The sequence below is a fragment of the Manis javanica genome, chromosome 13 (assembly GCF_040802235.1).
Source record: "Manis javanica isolate MJ-LG chromosome 13, MJ_LKY, whole genome shotgun sequence".
In the NCBI taxonomy this organism is placed as follows: domain Eukaryota; kingdom Metazoa; phylum Chordata; class Mammalia; order Pholidota; family Manidae; genus Manis; species Manis javanica.
Genome location: NC_133168.1, coordinates 98,766,115 through 98,785,479, shown reverse-complemented (window position 1 = coordinate 98,785,479; position 19,365 = coordinate 98,766,115). Strand labels below are relative to the sequence as shown.

The following is a 19,365-nucleotide window of genomic DNA, read 5'->3' as shown; positions in this document are numbered from 1 at the left end:
TCTGCCTCTTTCTGTCCTCCATCCCACCACTGCTTACCCTCAACATTATTTTTATCATTTGCGTCAGTTTTTAGCACTTAAGATAAAACCAGTGGGTTGAATCTGTGCCAGTATATTTTGGGCGATGAAATGCCATAGAAGAAAATGCAGACATTGACAAGGGATGATTCCGAGTGTGTTTCCTTCTTCTAGAAAACTGAGGAGCTCCTACCGCTGAAGGCAGTGGAAGAATCCAGAAGTGCTTTGAGGTAAGTGGCCATTAAGTGCGGGAAGGCGGTGCCTCAGCAGAGGGGCACGATGTCATGCAACGAAAACCGACAGACCTGTGGGTCTGTGTGAAAGGTGGTGCTTTCAGGAAGTATTTCCCCCAAGAGAGCACCTGCAGTAATGCGACTCAGACAGTGAGTGTCTGAGACACAGTGGATGAGAAAACTCCGTAGTTATGAAGCATTGCAAAGCCAATGGCTCATGTTGAAGCCCTCGGCCAGGAAAATCAGCTCATTCCACTTGGAAGTGACTCAGACAGCGGAAACACACATATCCAGTCACTGATACTGGTAAATATTTCCTCATGATCACCAAAAACCGCCAGTCCTTACTAATCAGTGGTGGCTGCGGGTCTGTAAGGTGCCGTCTGTTTTGAACCGAAATCATGTGGCGCCGTGCCTCCGGGACAGTAGTGAAGGGGATGATGTGCGTGGAGAAATCTTAAGCCAGATGGCGAATCTTAAGTGTGAATGAGAGCGAGCCGGCCAGAGCAGCAGCAGCCCGAGTGCCCTAAGCGTGTGGCCCTCGGACACAGTGTCACACGTGTGAACAGCCACCGCTAGTGAGGCCATGAGTGGGCCCGTGCCACCGCCTTCGCTGAGCTCTCGTCTCCTCGGAAGCGTGAAAGGGTGCTTTGGGAAATTCTGACTGTGAAGAATGTGGAGAAACTTTCTCTCATCACTCACCTTCTCAGAGACGAACAGGGTCACTAATCTTCTCAGAGACGAGCAGGGGGTCACAGCAGAAAACCTGGGGGAAAGGACAGGTGGCGGAAGGTTCTTGATGGCTTCCATCCCTAGAGGACGTGTGGCCGCTCGTAAAGGGATGAAGTCTGAAGAGGGAGGGCTATGCGGGGAAGCCTTTACCCAGGCCCCTCCCATTAGGAGACACGGAACTGCTCATGCCCCGTGCCCCCCACAGCCCCAAGTGTGATTGAATGGCATGAGGTTTGTCGGCTGCGGCCGCCCCACTGCAGGAGCCGTGAGGGGTTCCTGGGAAACAGTGAGAAACACCTGCTCAGCCAGTGTGGGCCGGGGTGGGGGAAGCAGGGCCTGCTGTGGTTTGATGTTCTGGTGGGGCGGTGGCTGGGCAGGACCCCTGGTAATTCTTACCCACAAAGCAGGGGAAATGGAGATCTTAACTCGCAACTGGGAAAGCAGAAGTTCCCCCGTTCACTGGCTTTGGGAGCTGGTTTGATTCTCACTGGGACAGTAGTTCCGTGTGCCTTAGGCATGCCTGCATGGCCTTGTGGGCGTGCTCCTTCACCACCCCAGAGGGGCTTCATCTGGCTTCGCATCCGTGGGATTGCTCATGCTACAGGAACTTTGTGTGTTCTGAGTGCTGGGCCACCTCCAGAACCATCGAGGCCGAGCTGGGCACTGGGCCCGCTCTTTGGCCGTATGCGGCTCTGTTTCCTTCGTCAGTCCCTTCTATGGCCATAGGCAGATACGATCGGGCTGCAAGACCCTAACCTATGGTAGCCAAACGCTTATTACCAGTTTTGTGGTCAGGACACCTTCCAGAACGGTCTGTCCTTGGACTAGGGCTTTTCTGAGGCAAGATGAGCTAATGAATCCTGCGATGTGGCCATGGCTGTGTGGTGGCATTTAAGACTCTGAACAGAACAGAATAGATCAGGCGGCTGTGACAGACACTGACTTGAAATAAAAATGGCTATTCCCAGAACATGGGGTTTTAGGTTACCAAGAACACTCAATGAAAACACCCCCCCCAAATCTGAGGTCTTTAGGAGATCTACATTGCGTTTTAAGAAAACTGAGGTGAAATTCACACAGCATAGTTAACCATTTAAAAATTAATAATTTAGTCCATTCACCATGTCTTATTTCTTTCTTCACCTCAAAAGAACACCCCATAACCTGACGCAGTTGGCCGCTGTTCCCCGCATGCCCCCCACCCTTCCCGGCAGCCACCCATCTGCCTCGCTTCTATGGGTTTGCCTGGTCTGGACGTCGCGTATAAAAGCGGCCATGCAGTTCGTGATCTTTTTTGTGTAGGTTTTAGTTGGCATGTTCTCGTGGCCCATCCGTGTTGTGGTGTGCATCAGTGAGCCATTCCTTTTGGTGGCTGAATGATATTCTGTGGCTGTGTATGCGCATCACAGTTTTGTTTATCCATTCACCTGTGGGTGGACATCAGGGTTGTTCCCACCTTTTGGTTATTGTGAATAATGTTGTGAGGGAACATCCATCTAAGAGTTTCTATGTGGACATACATGTTCGTTTCTGTTAGGTACATACACACGAGTGGAATGGCTAGGTCAAGTGGAAAGTCTATGTTCAACTTTTTGAGGAACTACCACTAAATTTCTAGCACAGAGGTTACACCATTTACATTTCCAACGCAATATATGAGGGTTTCCCATCTCTCCACATCTTTGCCAATATCTATTATGGCATTAAAAGAAATTGTAGCTTTCATAGTTGGTATGAAGTGATAGCTCATTGTGGTTTTGATTTCTTAAATGACCTAAATGTGTTGAGCATTTTTTCAACTGGGTCGGCTTGAGAGGTTTTTATATATTCTGAATACTAGACACCTATCAGATAAATGACATTTCAGTTAAGTTGATATGTATAGATCTTATATCCTTATGGAGACAATTACTGAAATCGTTGCACATTTGTTTGAATATAGAAAGGGAGAACTATTTTTAGGTGTGGTAATGCGCTGCACTAAAAATATACATTCCAAAATATCAACTAAATGCTATTACCTGAGATTTTCTTCAAATTTATCCAGATAAAAATGAATGAGGCAGAACTGATGGGCAGTGACTGCACTGGGATGTGGGTGGGGACTTAATATGGGTAAATGTAGTAACCACATTGTTTTTTCATGTGAAACCTTCATGAGTGTATATCAATCATACCTTAATAAAAAATTAAATTAAAAAAAAAGAATGAGGCAGAGACAAACCTGATTAAAAAGTGTTACAGGCAGGTGATGGATATACAATTTTATTATGTCCTTCAATCTACTGTCTTCCTTTTTGTATTTTAGTAAAATACACATAACAATTATCCTGTCAGCTATTTTAAAGGGTACTGTTCAGTGGCATTAAGCACACTCACAATGTTGTACAAACATCCCCCCATCCATCTCGAGAACTTTCCATCTTCCCAAACTTAAGCTCTGTCCCCATAAAGCATCCCCTCCCCCAGCCCCTGGCCCCACCATCACTTTCTGTCTCTATGGATGTGATTCCTCTAGGAACCGACCTCCAAGGAGTGGCTCCAGATAGGATCTGTTTGTCTCTGGCTTACTTCCTGAGCACCATGTCCTCAAGGTTCATCTATGTCATAGCATATTAAATTATTAGCTTCCTTTTTTAAGGGTGAATAATATTCCATTGTATGTCTACCATATTTCGCTTATCCATTTGTCCTTGGTTAGACAGATAGGGTTGCTTACACATTTTAGGTATTGTGAATAATGCTGCTATGGACGTGGATGTGCAGATCTCTTCAAAACTCTGCTTTCAAATTCTGCTGGATAAATACCTAGAAGTGGAGTTGCTGGATCATATGGTAATTGTTTTTAATTTTTTGAGGAACTACCTTAGTATTTTCCACAGTGGCCACACCATTTTACATTCCCCCCAAAGTGCACAAGGGTTCCAATTTCTCTACATCCTTGCCACCACTTGTTTTCTGTTCTTTTTTTTCCTGTTTGTTTATTTATTTATTTAGGTATCATTAATCTACAATTACATGAAGGACATTATGTTTACTAGGCTCCCCCCTTCACCAAGTCCCCCCCACATACCCCTTCACAGTCATTGTTTGTTTTTTATAGTAGCCATCCCAGTGGGTTTGAGGCAATATCTCATTGTAGTTTTGATTTGCATTTCCCTAATTGCTAGTGACATTGAACATCTTTTAATGTGTTAATTGGACATCTTGTATATCTTCTTTGCAGAATGTCTGTTGAAGTCTTTTGCCTATTTTTGAGTGTTTTTTTTTCTATTGTTTTAGGAATTCTTTAACATAATCTAGATATTAGTTCCTTCTCATATACATGATTTGCAAGTATTTTCTCCCATCACAAAGGTTGCCATTTTACATTGTAGCTGTCTTTGGATGCACAAAGTTTTAAAATTTAAAAAAAATCCAATTTGTTTTATTTTTTCCCACCTGTTACCTTGCCTTTGATGTTATATCCAAGAAATCATTGCCACATTCAGTTGTCAAGCTTTTGTCCTATGTTTTCTTCTAGGAGTTTTATGGTTTTAGGTCATATATTTTGGTCTTTGATCCATCTTGAGTTGCTTTTTGTATATGATGTTTAGATGAGGGTTCAACAGCATTCTTTGGTGTGTGGACATCCAGTTTTCTCAGCACCACTTATTGAAATAACTCTCCTTTCCCCCACTGAATGGTTTGGGCACCCTTACCAAAAATCAGTTGGCCATAAATGCAAGGGTTTGTTTCTGGGCTCTCTATTCTATTCCATTGGGCCATCTTTATAGGTGCATCTATGCCAGTGCCACGTTGTTTTGATTATATTAGCTTTGTAAGAAGTTTTAAATCAGGCAGTGCAAAGTGTTCCAGTTTGTTCTTCTTTCTCAAGGCTGTTTTGGCTCTTTGGGGTCCCTTGAGACTCTGTGTGAACATCAGGATGGGTTTTTCTATTTTTTCAAAAACAGTCTTTGGGATTATAATAGAAATCGCATTGAACCTGCAGACCGCTTTAGGTAGTATGGACATTTAGAGATTAATGAAGTTTTTAACCCACGGACATGTGATGTGTTCCCATCACTTACATCTCTAACTTCTGACATGACCAAATGACCCCCAGAACCTCATGACAGTGCCTAGGCCGTTTTCTGCGGGTTCCTTCCCTTCGCAGATGCTCCGGCGACGCCCGCAGGGTGCCCTGCATCAGAGGCAAGTCTTCGTGCATCAGCATTATGTCATCGGCGTGATGGGCCCTTTTTACTGACTTGGTGAAGGAGAGTAGGGTAGACCTTGGTTTACCACCCTAACAGGATGTAACCCTGAGGCCTCCACTGGAGCAGGCGGGGTATCAGGGACAACAGTGGTGGGTGGGGCGGGTGTGAACTATTCCAGGTTTTAAGGCTTCCTGAGCTCCCTGTCTCGGGTCTTACCCACAACTTGTACCCATGCCCAGGACTTGTTGGTTTTCCCCAGATCAGCAATGGATTCCCAGGGGCATAAATGTCTTGCCCCATAACTCAGCTCAACATAGATATTGAATTGACATCCCATCCCGGGTGTGGGGTGGGCTGTAGAAACTTAGCTCAGATTCCCGCAATGAAGGAGGCCCCATCAGGGCTTCCACGGACAGGGGCCTAGATTTCATTTCACTCCCAGCTCCCTAAGGGCTGCTTGCACGTTCTCTACACATTTCCAGGATCTCACATACCCAGGGAGGTCCCCCTCATTGGGCTGCAGCTCCCACAGACTAGAAGAACCCAGTCTTTCAGGGGCTGTCCCACTGGCTGGGCTGCTGTGTTCCATGTAGTGGGGACCAGAGGGCAGGGCTGTTGTGTCCATCTCATTGTCTGTCACCCCAACCCCCTCCTGTTCACTCTGCTCACTTTCCGGGGATTCCAGTCAGGCCCAGTCATGAGCACTTGGGTCTTACTCCGAGGCAGCTTATGTCCCCACACCCCCAAGCTCTGCCAAGCGTCGCTCTGGTCCCCACCCTGTCCTCCCGCATGTCTGCAAGCCCAGGCGAACAGGTGGACACTGCAGATCCTCCTCCCACCACAGCTCCTCCTCTGACTTCCCAACACAAGCTTCAGCCTCCAGGTGGGCACTGGTGTCCAGCCAAGCACCCATGGTGGAGGCTGGCCCGCTTGCTGAGAGGCTGGTGCAGCCGTCCCCTCCACTTGGGTTGGCAGCTGATGCAGGGTGCCCACGGATGCCTCTCTCAAGTCCCTGTCCTGTGGTGTTCTGGCCGGCTCACCAGCTGCTGGTAAGCTTCTTGGGAGCTCCCAGGCATGACGTGACACTGGCCCCCACATGCGGAGGGCAGGGAGAGACAAGGAAGTGGCAGGCAGATGGCATCACTGTTGATAGGCTGAGACGAACAAAACAGTTGTTTTTCTCTGTCTTTAGAATAACAAGACTTTACAATTTTTGTAATTTTGTGATTTTCTTACTGGCCTAGTATGGGAGATAGCAGATACCGCTTATCTAGTCTATGTATTTGTTGGGGAAGGTCCTTGAGAACATGTGGCTGCCAGTGAGCCATGGACTGGTCCCCAGAAGTGGGGACCCCCACTCCGTCCTTTTGAGTGGTGGTAGGGGGCGGGTTTAAGAAGCAAGGATACGTCCATATGAGGCTGGTCCTGCGTGGGCTGCAGGAGAAGTACATCTTGGTGCCCGCCCACCGGATCTCAAGTTTTGTGGAGGCCTTAACTGGGCTCAAGTCACATAACCTGTGCAGGTGGTCTCAACCCCGCAACTGTCTCAAAGCCCTGCCCTGGAGGCAGCCTCTGGGAGTGGGGAATGCAGGCAGAAGCCACCTTCCAAGGACAGGAGGAGCCCCTACTGCTGGGGTCCAGCCCATGGACCACCAGTGGTCACATCTTCTCAGGGACCTTCCCCAACAAATACATAAACTAGAGAAGTGAATCTGTTATGTGCCATACTAGACCATTAAGAAAACTCCAAAATACAAAAATTGCAAAGTCCTGTTATCCTAATGATACAGAGAAACGACTTTTCTGTTGACAGTGATGCCATCGGCTGGAAGGGCCCAGTGGTCGCCTGGACCCACATTATTCGGGAGCCCACAGACATATTCCTGAAAAGAGCCGGTGTCGTGACTGGACTGGCCCTTCTGATGGTGAGATGCAGCTTAGCAATGACCTTCAGGGAACTCAGAAGAACAATGTCTACGACTCACAGATCCTGGAGGGCACACGGCACACTAGGAGCCACACAGCAAGGCCAGCAGTGGGAAAGCACACACTGTGCGCTCTGCCTTTACTGGGGGCGTGGCGGCACACCTAGGTTTTTGTGGGTTCACTGTCAGCACCCAGGGTGGCAGCCTGGCTCCTTATCTAGTTGTTTTACAAGTAGCAGTTTTAATGGCTGGCAGTGTGTTTGAGATGACGTCTTTGAGGTAGACACTTCAGCCATCAAAAGCCTCGTGTGAGATACTCACACCACAATACTGCATAAAAGCTGCCTTCACTGTTGTATTAAAAGCACACTTCAGACAACTATGGATCTGATAAAAAACTACAAAAAAGAGAGAAAATAGTAGTAACTGAAAAATTAAAAAAAAAAAACTAGTCAAACTTAGTACTCTAGCTCAAAGAGAATTACTTCTCACATAGACTTTTATTTGTGAAAGATCTGGAAACTCACCATTTAGGAGTCTGTTTTAAGCATGAGGTATTCATAAAGGCAGAATCCCATTTATAACTTCCACAGTATCTCCACCCTGGGTGAATCTTCTATCCAGTGTGCAGTCTCATGTGTTTCTGCAGGGATGAGGACCAGCTGAAGGCTTTCCCACACTGTGTGCACTTGTGGGGTTTCTCTCCTGTGTGGGTTCTCACGTGGGCTCGGAAGTATCTAGAAGATTTGAAACCCTTCCCACACTTGTCACATTTATACGGTTTCTCCATGGTGTGGATCCTTACGTGTTTTCGAAAGGCCGAGGGCCAGGTAAAGGCCTTCCCGCACTGTTCACATGCATAGGGCTTCTCCCCAGTGTGCGTCCTCACGTGGCCCTGAAACGACCTGGGGGAGCCGAAGGCTTTCCCACAGTGCTCACAGTTATAGAGGTTCTCACCGGTGTGCATCCTCACATGCACACGGAAGGTCTCCAGTCGCCTGAATCCTTTCCCACACTCCTTACATATGTACGGCTTCTCTGCTGTGTGAGTCTTTTTGTGTCTCTGGAAGGACTGGGGGTAACGGAAGGCATTCCCACACTGTTCACAAACATAGGGCTTCACCCCCGTGTGTGTGATCAGGTGCCTCTGGAAGATGGAGGGGTAAGCGAAGGCTTTCCCACACTCCTTACACACGTAGGGCTTCTCTTCGGGGGGAGTTTTCCCGTGTCTTGTGGGCCTGGAGAGCTTGTGGAAGGCTGTGCTGCACCACATGCACTCACAGTTCAGCTTGGCCGTCTCTGCCTTTCCATGTTGGCTGAAGGAATAGGGGTGCCAAAAACATTTCCCACTCTGTTCACACATGTAGGGCTTCTCCCCCGTGTGTGCCATCAGGTGCCTCTGGAAGACGAAGGGGTAGATGACGACCTTCCCACAGTCCTTGCATTTATGGGGCTTCTCCCCCGTGTGCATCTGCACATGCCTGCTAGAGCTGCAGAACTGACGGAAGGTCTGCTGGCACTGCATGCAATTGTAGTTTTTCTCGGATGTGTGGATCTTTGTGTGTTGCCTGAGGGCGTAGAAATGGTGAAAGGCTTTCCCACACAGTACACACTTGTAGGGCTTCTCCCCCGTGTGTATCACCACATGTCTCTGAAGGACCGAGGGGTAAACAAAGGCCTTCCCACAGTCGTTGCATGTGTAGGGCCTCTCCCCAGCGCAGGCCCTCCTGTGCCTACTGAAGCTGGAGAACTTGGGGAAAGCTTTCCCACACGGCTCGCACTTGTAGTTTTTCTCTGCAGTGTGAACCCTGATGTGTTGAGCAAGGGAGTAGAAATACGGGAAGGCTTTCCCACACAACGTACACCCATCGGGACTTGTTCCTGGGTGTGGGGGACACAGGCAGGCCTGCCTGCATTCCTGATACAGCTGTAGTCTCTGTACACAGTGAGATCTGACGTGTTTCTTAAGGGAAGAAAGATGCATGAACACTTTCCCACACTTGGTGCATTTGTATAGTTTTACTCCAGTGGAAACATTCACGTACAGACCGACACTGGAGCCGTGGCTGAGGGTGTCTCCATGTGGAATTCCTTTATCCCTCTGACAGAATCTGTCTGCCATAGGGTTTCTGTTGGAAATCAGAAGCACTTTATTAATGGTATACTTATTAATGATGTTATTACTGGCTAATATGTATCAGAATTGCATGTCACTTCATGCCAGGATGCAGGAAGTTTTTCTACTCTCTGAATTATCAAACGCTGTGGAAGGGCAGCTCAGGCATAGTCCCTGTTCGTACACTGTATTACATTTGGGGCTTTCCTATAATTGTTTCAATGCCCAAATCAAATTAAAAAATTGTTTTTTCTTAAAATTCTTGTGGATAAACAAATTTAGAGTTAGGGTTATTAAGTCTTTTAAAAACTTTATATGACATAAGACTCTATCCTGGGTTACCACTGTTTGATCTCACGGATGCTGCTCACCTCAGATGTCTCGCATGCTTTTCACCCTGGTCTTCAATGCTTTGGTCTTCCCAATTTTTTTCTAAAATGTTGGCGTGAGCATTATTTATTGTGAATTTTGCAATGTTCTCCTGGTTTGGCATTTTTTCCTCATGCATGTCCTGTTGACAAATTGACCCGGTGGCTTCCCATGGTGCCTCATAATCTGGAACAAAAAAGAAAGTGGACATATTAATGATGAAGGCACTCGTGAGGGATGAACCTCAGTGGGATTCATCAGTAGCTGGCACAGGGTTCGGGAGGCGTACGCAGTCCCTGACGGGGGTCACGGGTCTCAAACAAGAAACCTGTCTGTGAACCACAAGGCCCCACAGAGCCAACCCACACTGGTGGCACTGAAGCAGATTCAAGCCTTATAAACCAAGACAAAAACTCACAGCTTACAGATTTTGATTGTTGTGGAAATGGCAGTAGTTAGGCCCACGATGGCCATACTGAATCTTGGACATGCGCAGGTGAGAATCCGCACTCACTCGTGAGCAGGCCAAGGCTGGAAGCCGTCCTTACCCACTGAGGCCAGGTTCTGGAAGGTCTCCAGCATCACGTCCCTGTACAGCTCCCTCTGCGCAGCATCCAGCAAAACCCACTCCTCCCAGGAGAAGGCCACGGCCACGTCCTCAAAGACCACCGGAGCCTGAGACATCAGAATGGGCAGGACAAAGGGTCAGTCCAAAAGCTGGGGAATGGGGAGCTCACGCTGGACTCCATGGTCTGCCCACATGCCCTGTGATTGTCTCCCAAATAGATGCAACTGCCCTGCTAAGGCCCCAAACTTAACTGTTTTGTCTTCCTCCTCTGTAAGCTGGGCCCAGAGACGATGCCACAGAAGCGATGATGCACAGTGAAGGGTAACTCAGTGGTCCAAACCCTGCGCATTCTTTAGGACTAGCCCCTGGCTGGCTCGAGGGAGGATGTCTGTCAGCCCTTGGGATTCCCTGCCCGCTAAGAGTGTCTGTGTGTAGCTGGGGCCTTGGGCCAGGCCGGACTTTGCACTAACAGAGGGATTTAGGAGGCCTTCCTGTTTTAGCCCCTTTGGGGTGCTGGGCAAACGGCCCCCGTCTGACTTCTGGAGGGAGGGCTGGACACCGAGCTGCCAGGGTCTGTCACAGGGGCATCCATGCCTCCAGGCTTGCTGCGCTCATGGCCGGTAACATCCCATACATGCGCTCACACACCAAGCTGTCCGCTGGGGCAGCCCGGAGTTTGGGCCCGGTTCTGCCTGGACCCGTCCCGTGCCTTCTACCTTCATTAATTTGAATGTGTCCTTTCCTGGTAATAAACACCGACACCCATTACAGCTTTTCTGAAGCAAGTCCTCCTATGGGAACAGTACTGTGACCCTTGTGGCAAACCCTCATGCCCGAGGGTGGCGCCTTGGAGACCCCTGACTCGGGGGGCCCTCAGTTCCTTGGGCTAGAAAGTCATTCAGTAGAGGGGCTTCCCCCCAGACTGAAGCTGGCTGGTGATGAACCAGCTGAAGTCAGACGGAGGGGTTTGGTCTGGGGCAGCGAGGGCCCCACGTGGCATACAACACGCACGGGGGACGCAAGGCCCAGAGCAGGAACAGTAGAACAAACCCGCCGCAAGGTGATGCCTGAAAACAGCCCGAGTTTGCTGGAAACCACGAACTGCACGTCCAGACGCTGACTGGACTCTGGACAGTAAGACTGCAAAGAGGTCCCCACACGGGTCATCGCAATGGGAGTGCTGAAGGTCAAGGACAAGGAGGAAATCCTGACATCACGAGAAAACTGGTGCAGTGCGCAGAGTCCTGATGTCTCGCCAGCCGTGAAGACTGTCGGCCTGGCATCGACGTCCAGAAAGCTGCCTTTCCAGAGGGAAGGGGAACACATACATCACCAGATAAGGAAAAATCACAACTTTTTTTCTTTTTCGACAGGAGAGGCGCCTTACAAAAAATACTAAGACAGTTCTTGGCAGTGGAGGCAATCATTCCTGGAAGGTCATTCAAATCCACATGAACAAAGGACACTGGTGAAGTACTGAAGTGTGTGTTTTCCTCCATCTTTTTCTTAAGTGATTTAAAAAAGCAACTGTGAAACATCGGTTATAATGTCTATTGTTGGGTCTGTAACACATAGGATGTAAGGTATTTGTGACTGAGTCCCAATCACAGACCAAAGCTGCCTGTGGAGAAGGTGGGGAGGCTGGGGAAGGGGAGGTGTCAGATGAGTCACATGTGCCAGCTCCCTGACATCAACAGCTGTACTTGTCACAGGTGTACATGTCACAAGGCCACGTAGGGGGACAGCTACACAGGAGCAGCGTTTCTGCATCTCACTGGAAAGCAATGATCACACATCTGTTGCCAACCTCCTTAGACGTATAAGGTAAAAGACAACCGATTTTTAAAAAACCCAAAGAATGCTGAAAAAAAATAATAAATTGGAAGGCTTTACTGGAAAATGTGCACTTAATGCAAAACACAGTAGTGGAGGAGGAGTGGGTGGGGGAGCAGGGCCCCGGGCAGCCCCACAGATGGGCAGTGGGGAGGGCCACACCTCCCAGCAAGGGCAGGGATGGCTGGTGGGTCCTGAGGCACCTGCTCTCTGCCCGGGAGAAGTACTGTGGCCCCCCTGGAACTGAGTGGTGAGCTCTGGGCCACCACCCTGTGGCTTTGGGCTGAGCAGAGGCTGCTGTCACAGTGGCGGGCCTGGATGGCCCTTGTGTCACCCACAGGCATGCCCAATGGGAACCTGACCGCCACCCTCCAGGGCACACAGTAAGTGCCCACCACAATGGCGGGAGTGAGGGATAGAGGGGGCGGGGACTGGCACGTCCCCAGGTCACAAGCCAGATACCTCCCCCTGTAACAATGCCCTCTGCCAGCATCAAAACCGCCACCAGCAAATGGAGATGAACACCTTGGAGACAAACGGGCAGGTGCCAGCCCTTAGACCTGGACCCCGGAGGTGGGGTTGAGGTTGCAGCTGCCAGGCCAGGTAGACCAGAGCCCCCACCTCTGCAGAGGCCACACACTGTGCTTGCTGCCCACAGCCCTCATGGTTCCAGGTGACACGTGGCACACCCGCCTGTTCCACTCAGGCATCTCTGCGCCTTCTCCTAGAGCCACACAGCAGGCCCAGCCTCTCATGCCCAGGCTCAGACTTCTGAGGGACTTGCTGGGGGCACCTGGTGACCACCGGCTCCTCTAGCAGTTTAGGGAGGCCTGGGGCACCGCCGTCTGGCACGGGAAGGCAGTCCGTGGTGGCAGGTCCCTGGCCATGGCGGGCTCTCCTGACCTGGCCCCGACGGTGGAGAGGGTCGCAGCGCACCTGGCTGTACGACAGGCATCACAAAGGGGTGCCTGGGGCATATTTTTGCTGCCTCCCGAGCAGCAGCTGGTGGCAGAAGGCTCTCTCAGGGTTTGGGGAAAGCCCATGTGGGGGGCCCCACTTGGAAAAGGACAGCCAGCTTGCACACTCTGATTTGTCACTCAAGACTGTACGCACATGCCAGCACGTTGCAGCACGACAGACTCCTCCCAGAGTAGCAGACACAGCCCCCGACATAAGTGTCCCGCCTGGGGCCACAGCCGCTGTATCAGGCTCCAGGGTGGCACTGCCGAGGGGCACAGGTACCCCTGACCTTGGCTCTGGCCCAACTGGGGGTAATCACTCCCTCTGCCCCCAAACTCTGGAAGGCTCCCACCAGGGGATGGGGGCCCTGGGGTGACAGGCCTTCTTCTGAAAGGGAAACTGGCTTCAGTGGCCACTGCCGCCCCTGCTGGCATATACAGCCAGCGTTGTGGGTGACCTTCACTGCAGCCCCCGCCCCCACCCGGAAACCTGCTCCCCATCCTGGGATTTCCCTGGCCAAGCATACACTCATCCCTGTGCCCACCAGATAGTGCAGATTCAGATCAAAGTATTCATTTTACCTCCCAAGTTCAGTCACGGGCTCTAAAACAGGCCATCTTGTGTCTAAAACCCCAGCAGAACAAAAATCATCCTAGCCTAAGTTTTTAGCAAGATTCCACAACAGAAAATGAAAGAGAAATTGCTTTTGGTCTCTTCTTACAACAACAGTGAGTTGGAAAGTTAGTTTTTAAAAATCTGGGGGGCTGGGTGAAATAGGTGAAGGGGATGGAGGGACAAACCTCCAGTTGTAAATAAGCCACAGGGCTGAGGGCGCAGCCCAGGGAACACAGTCAAGACTGATGGCTGGATGGTGGCAGATGGCAACACACTCACCAGGGTGAGTATTCTGTGATGTGGATCACGGTCAAGTCACGATGCTGTACACCTGAAACTAATTATTTTATATAAACGATACTTCGATAAAAAGCCACACTCTGCACCCTAAAAATGATTTTAAAATACCACAGCATTTATGAAGGTGAAACTCAAAGTTAAATAAGCACTGAGGAAGGCTAGTGGTGGAGAAATCCAACCTACTGGGTAATATCAAGAAAGGATGCAGTCAATGAATGACACACACAGAGGGGGATTTGATGTCACCAAAATGTCAGCTCTTCCAAAAGGCTTTGAATCTTCAAATGAGGCTTCAGGATTTAACAAGAGCTTCCCAAACTTATGAGAACAAATGTCAACAGATAGCCAGAATATTCTGCAGGGCAAGGTGAGGCAGGGATTTTACACAATCGTGCTCCTGAGGAGAGTGGGGCATTAGGGTGGGGGGCCAGCCAGCAAGTGGCAAAGAGTGGGTGTCCCCGTGGGCTGACGATAAACAGGAGAGCCCCGCAGCTCCAGCAGACGTCACCCCTGGCGCAGAGCCGACAGCGGGAGGGAGGCTGGCTCTGGGACGGTGAGAGGGAGTTGGGATTTCAGGGATTTAGTTCCAGCCCTCGGAAGGGCCAGGCGGGGAGACTGGGCCAGGGACCCGCCACGGAACTTTCCACTGGGGCTGAGCTGCTGTAGCTCCTGAAGGGCCCAGTCATCATTGCAACCGGCCCTGGGACAGCCCACGCCTTGTCCTATGAGCAGCCACCGCTCTAAGGCAGGCCCACGCTTACTGGGTCCAGCGGGGAGGCCGCGTGGTGAGCCTTGTCAACCAGCCCACTCTCGGTGGCCACACAGGTTCTCGATCTGCCCCAAATGCAGAAAACCAGGCCCCCTTCCCCAGCCTCAGCCTCCTCATAACCCCCAGGAGGCTCCACCGGCCAGAGGCCCCCCTCCTGGGACAGACTGGCACTCACAGGACGGAGGCAAACCTGGCCCGCCAGCGTCTGCCACAGGAGGGTGGTCTCATGAGCCAGGTGACGCTCAGGAAATGCCCCAGATAGTCGGACACTGTGCAGCAGGCAGGGCTGGGACACCAGCATGTGTGAGCTGGGCTGAGCCCGGGAGGCCGTGCGACACTCAGGGTGCGACGGGTCATATTCGCTTATGGCAAACGCAAAAATATCACACGACCCACTGCTGGGTGACGAAAACAGGCGTAAAGCTACAAGTGACAGAAGAGCCAGGTCAGCGGTCACCCGGGGGCAGGAGGGAGAGCGGGTGGAAGATGGGGACACTGAAAGGGACCCAGCCCAGGTGCTCACCTGGGTGGGTGAGTCCACAGGGGCTTATGGCTGTTGTCAAACTAAGGTCACCGTCAACCCGTGTGGAAACGGTCCCGAGGCGCCCACAGCACCACTCGGGGAGGACAGAGCACCCCGCACCCTGCCGGGGCCTCCCTGCACTCTCGGCTTCTCGGGGGGGACCCTGGGCTGCAGGCACCTGCAGGGGGAGCCGCCTCCCGCCCCAGGTGACGCACCCGCTCCAGCACCGAGGGTCACAAGGAGGCGGGGGCCCGGCCGTCCCAGTGCGTGAATGAGAAGCCGGGCTCCCTGCTTCCGCCCCGTGTTCCAGGAGGAAGGGGTTGTTCAAACACCTGCAAACTGCCCCTCCCTCTCAGAACACAGGTGTCTGTCACCTATGAGCCTCTTGGTAACAAACTGAAAACGATCAGATTTGGCCAGGATCCCGCCCACAGAATCTGCACTCATCCCCGAGGACCAGCTGTTAACCGGGGTGAGGGGGGACGGGGGGTCACACGGTCACGACCCTGCGCCCGCGCCCAGGAGTCACTACCGGTACGAATTCTTTAGCACGACCCTCCCACCCCACCGGAAGCGCAGCCCTGCAGGCGCTTAGGTGCGGAACAGGCCGCCTCCTGCGCCGAGCAGCCCCCGCTGGTTCAGCCCCGGGATGGCAGAGTCCGCAGGAAAGGCAAAGGCGGAGACGCGTCCTGCCCTCACTCGGCGGCAAAGGAGGCAGAAAGAATCCGGTCACCTGACACCCGTGGAACCCCAGGCTGGCATCTGAGGACGTCCCCGCAGCGCTAGCCAGGGACCAGGCGCCCTCCCCGCCAGGGGACACGCTCGGTCCTGCCTGAGCCCGGCGCTCCCTGCAGACCGCCGGTGGGGGTGACGGGCACCCCGACCCCAGGGTGCTCTGGAAACGGCTTGCTGCGGGAGAGCCCCTTCCCCATCCACTCAAGCCTCTCACGGAGCCCGCGTTTACGGGGCCAAGGCCAGGCCCAGACCCCAGGCCCCATTCTGCGCCTCCCCGGTGATTAGCTGGGCCGCTTGTCCGCAGTGAGCGGGCGGAGCAGAGGCCTGCTTCCCAAGCTCCGGTCCTCCCTCCTTCCCCCAGAGCCCAGACCTCTGCCCACCCTCAGCCTGAGCAGCAGACAGCCCGGCTGGGGACAGGCTGGCCCGGGGTCTGCCCCGCACACCGCACAGCACACCTGCCCCTTCCCGGGCCCCCCTTACTCCCTGCCTAACACAGGCCCTTTAGCCAGCGCTGCCGGGAGCTTGCAGACCTTACACCCGGAGCGTCTTCCCTACGGACGTAGGACCCCGGCCCCCAGTGCAAACCCCCACCCCCGCCCCAGTGCAGGACCTCCTAAGTGCAGGACCCCCACCCCCAATGCAGAGCTTCTGCCCTCGGTGCGACAGTCCCTTCTCCCTCACCCCGGCAAAAGTTATTTTGAATGAGATTCTCTACCTACTAAAATCGAACTTTCACTTGATTCTGGCTTCCCTACCTACCCACAATTGCCCGTCCTGACCAAACTTTATTCAGAATACTGTCCTCCCTACAGACTCTACTCTGGGTCGCCCGCCACCAGGTCTGAGCAACCCTGAGATGCAGAACAAGGGCCTGGTGGCCTGAGCGGCAGTGCGCCGTCCTCAGGGACGCCCCATCGGTCACGCCGCCCCTGCCCGCCCTCCTGACACAGCAAAGCCCGATCTGTGTGCCGGACACGCCGGGGGAGCCCTCGGACCCCACCCTTGTTCCTGCTGCAGCAGCCTTGGGAGGAGGTGTCCTTAACCGGGTCGGGAATTGACCAAACCCGGCAGCTCCAGGGCGGGTCCCCGCGCCCACGCCGGCCCCTGACTTGCCCGGACGGTCTCGCTTCCAGCGGGCGCCAGCACCCACGGGCTCGGGGACAGGACGCCGGACCCCACCCGCGGCAGAGGGCGGAGACTCGGGACCCCGGGTGGGAGGAGGGCGCGGGGAGACCGGGGTTTTTCCAAGGCCCCCACGCCCCGGGCCCGCGCACTCACCATCTCGCGGCCCCGAGGCCCTGGCAGGCGAGAGCCCCGCGGACGGGTCCCCTGGGGCCGCTGCCGGCAGGTGCGCACGCGGGAAGCGGCTGCCGGGAGCGATGTCCACGCGGTGGGGCCGGCCTCCTGGATTCGGAGAGTCTGGACCCCTCCTCCGAGCCTCTGATTTGACAGTGCCCCGAGCCGCGGCGCCCTGAATGGACAGTGTCCTCTCGGTGGCCCTGAGTGGACAGTGCCCCTGACGTTAGCAGCGCTGATTGCACAATTTGAGCGTCTGCGCTGCCTCGCCTGCGTGATTGGCAGTTGGAGTGGTCACGTGGCCAGACCGGGCTAGCAAGATGGGTGTGGGCCGCGGCCTCACCTGCCGCGCATGTACCCTGACCCAGACCCGCCCGCCGCGTCCCGGGGCTCGTCCCGCTCCCGCTGGATAGACAGGCTCTTGTCCGCAGCTCGGCGTCCGCTCTGCGCTCTCTTTCCTGGACCGGGGCGGTCCTGACTCAGTTTCCCCGCCGGGCGCCCCTTGTCTAGCCGGGACGGGAGGTAGGGACCGGAATGTGGCGACCCCTAGGTTTAAGGATGTCATGGGGGAGATCAGTTTACATCTGTGCCCTTTGTTTAAAAACCAAGACCCCACCCCACCCCAGCCCGCGGCAGTTACGTCACCTCGTGCGCGACTCAGCAAGGCTGCTTAGACTCGTGACCTTGCTCCGGGAGGCCCAGCGCTTCGTCCCGCCACCCTCTGGGTGGGTTGGGGGCTTGAGGTCAGCAAACCTTGGCGTGGGTCCTTTTTCACTCACCACCAGCCCCGTAGGGCTCAGCACAGCCACAGATGTGAAATGCTGTAATTTTCCTGTGTGCTACTTACTTTGGAAAAATACTTTTGTCAGGTACTGTTAGGACGATAGATATGAGCCGGGGGGTGGGGGGGGGGGGTGAGACCAGGAAAGCCCACTAAAAAAAAAAAGGCCCAGGGTTAAGGAGTTAATCAGTTCAAGCTCAAAAAGCCAGGAGCAACTTGGCCTGGAATGTTTGAATATTCCCCAGGTAAAGGAGGGTACTCAGCATCGCCCATGTCTTTATTGTATTAATTATGCAGGCCCAGCTTATTTTTTAACTTTACCTGTATGCTGTTTTTGTCTCCTTCAGCCCCAGTCAAGTAATTTGCAACCTGGGGAATGAATTTAGCATGCAGGCCCAGCTGCATGCAACAGAGTAAAAGGAAGGATTCCATCTTAAAGATAAGATTGCATTTGTGTGTGTGTGTGATTGTTGATGTATATAGACTTATCCAGGGTATAATCAAGGAGGAAATATGAATGGAAAACTATCATGCGTACATTCAACAAAGATTGCATTTTAATGCCCAGGAAATTAAGAAGATTCTTAACTTATTCTTTAGCAAACAGACAATAGCTCAGCCCAGCCTTGTTTTATATGTTCCCAGACCAAGACGCTGGTGAAATGAGGGCAGTAAATCCCGTTAGGTTAACTTTAAATATTCAGGGACCACTTAGCAAGTCTGCACCCCCAGCCTGTGGTCACATTCCTAAAAAAAAAATCCTTAAAAGGGGGAACCCCCAACCTTTCAGGGCTCTCCTCTCTCTGAGGTCACCTGCAATTTCTAAGTGCGTAAACTTTTAACTCTAAACTTTCTCTCTTCAACCTTTCAAGGCGCCTGCTGCACTTTTTCTCTAAGTAGCTTCAAGTAAAACTTCTCCTGTGCTTCGCTGCTGTGTCTCTGCCTTTCAATTCTTTGTTGCGGTGGGGCCAAGAACCGAGGAAAACACACAATGCTCTCCCCAGTGGGTACGCTTTTAATAAGTCCCTGTGAATTTTGGAAAGTAGGTCTGTATTTTCACATTCAGATTGCAGTGATGTCGCTAAGCTTGGTGGATGTTAAAAAACAAAAACGAAAAAACACTGAAAAGTGGGAGCATTATGTGAATTATATCTCCACTTAAAAAGACTTAAAAGGCCATAGTAGCCATAACCCTACCTCCCGGCCACCAGTATTTTGTTTATGCTTTTGCCAATTCTGTATATTTTATAAAAAATGGCCTTCTGGCTTCTTCCATTAGCACAAGATTTGCAAGGTTCATTCATGTTGCACCACGTGTCCATTTTATGGTCGAATGATACTCCATCGTTTCTTTGCTGTGCTTCGCTTACCCATTCATCCCCTGATGGGCATT

The 19,365-nt window shown here is 52.3% G+C and overlaps 1 protein-coding gene across 3 annotated transcripts; it reads right to left on the bottom strand.

Annotated features, from left to right (window-relative positions):
• Window positions 1-7,588: 7,588 nt before the first annotated feature.
• On the bottom strand, window positions 7,589-17,415 carry LOC108402763 (uncharacterized). Of its 3 annotated transcripts, none has more exons than XM_017669467.3 (4): window positions 17,174-17,415; window positions 10,141-10,267; window positions 9,595-9,778; window positions 7,589-9,236 (listed from the first exon to the last, which is right to left on the bottom strand). In XM_017669467.3, the coding sequence occupies exons 1-4, from the start codon at window positions 17,174-17,176 to the stop codon at window positions 7,724-7,726; spliced, it is 1,827 nt and encodes a 608-aa protein (XP_017524956.1). In that variant the 5' UTR covers window positions 17,177-17,415; the 3' UTR covers window positions 7,589-7,723. The 3 variants fall into 3 exon arrangements, with proteins under 3 accessions (XP_017524956.1, XP_073076697.1, XP_073076696.1); XM_073220596.1 differs by lacking the exon at window positions 17,174-17,415 and adding an exon at window positions 10,412-11,014; XM_073220595.1 differs by lacking the exon at window positions 17,174-17,415 and having other exon boundaries at window positions 10,141-11,014.
• Between the last annotated feature and the right edge of the window lie 1,950 nt (window positions 17,416-19,365).

Excerpts from the sequence above, each read along its gene's own strand:
- LOC108402763 (XM_073220595.1), bottom strand. The coding sequence starts at position 10,276 with ATGTCTCAGGCTCCGGTGGTCTTTGAGGACGTGGCCGTGGCCTTCTCC. Across the intron at positions 9,779-10,140 it reads CCAGAACCTGGCCTCAGTGG|ATTATGAGGCACCATGGGAA; the intron begins GTAAGGACGGCT and ends TTTTTGTTCCAG. Across the intron at positions 9,237-9,594 it reads AAGCATGCGAGACATCTGAG|AAACCCTATGGCAGACAGAT; the intron begins GTGAGCAGCATC and ends GATTTCCAACAG.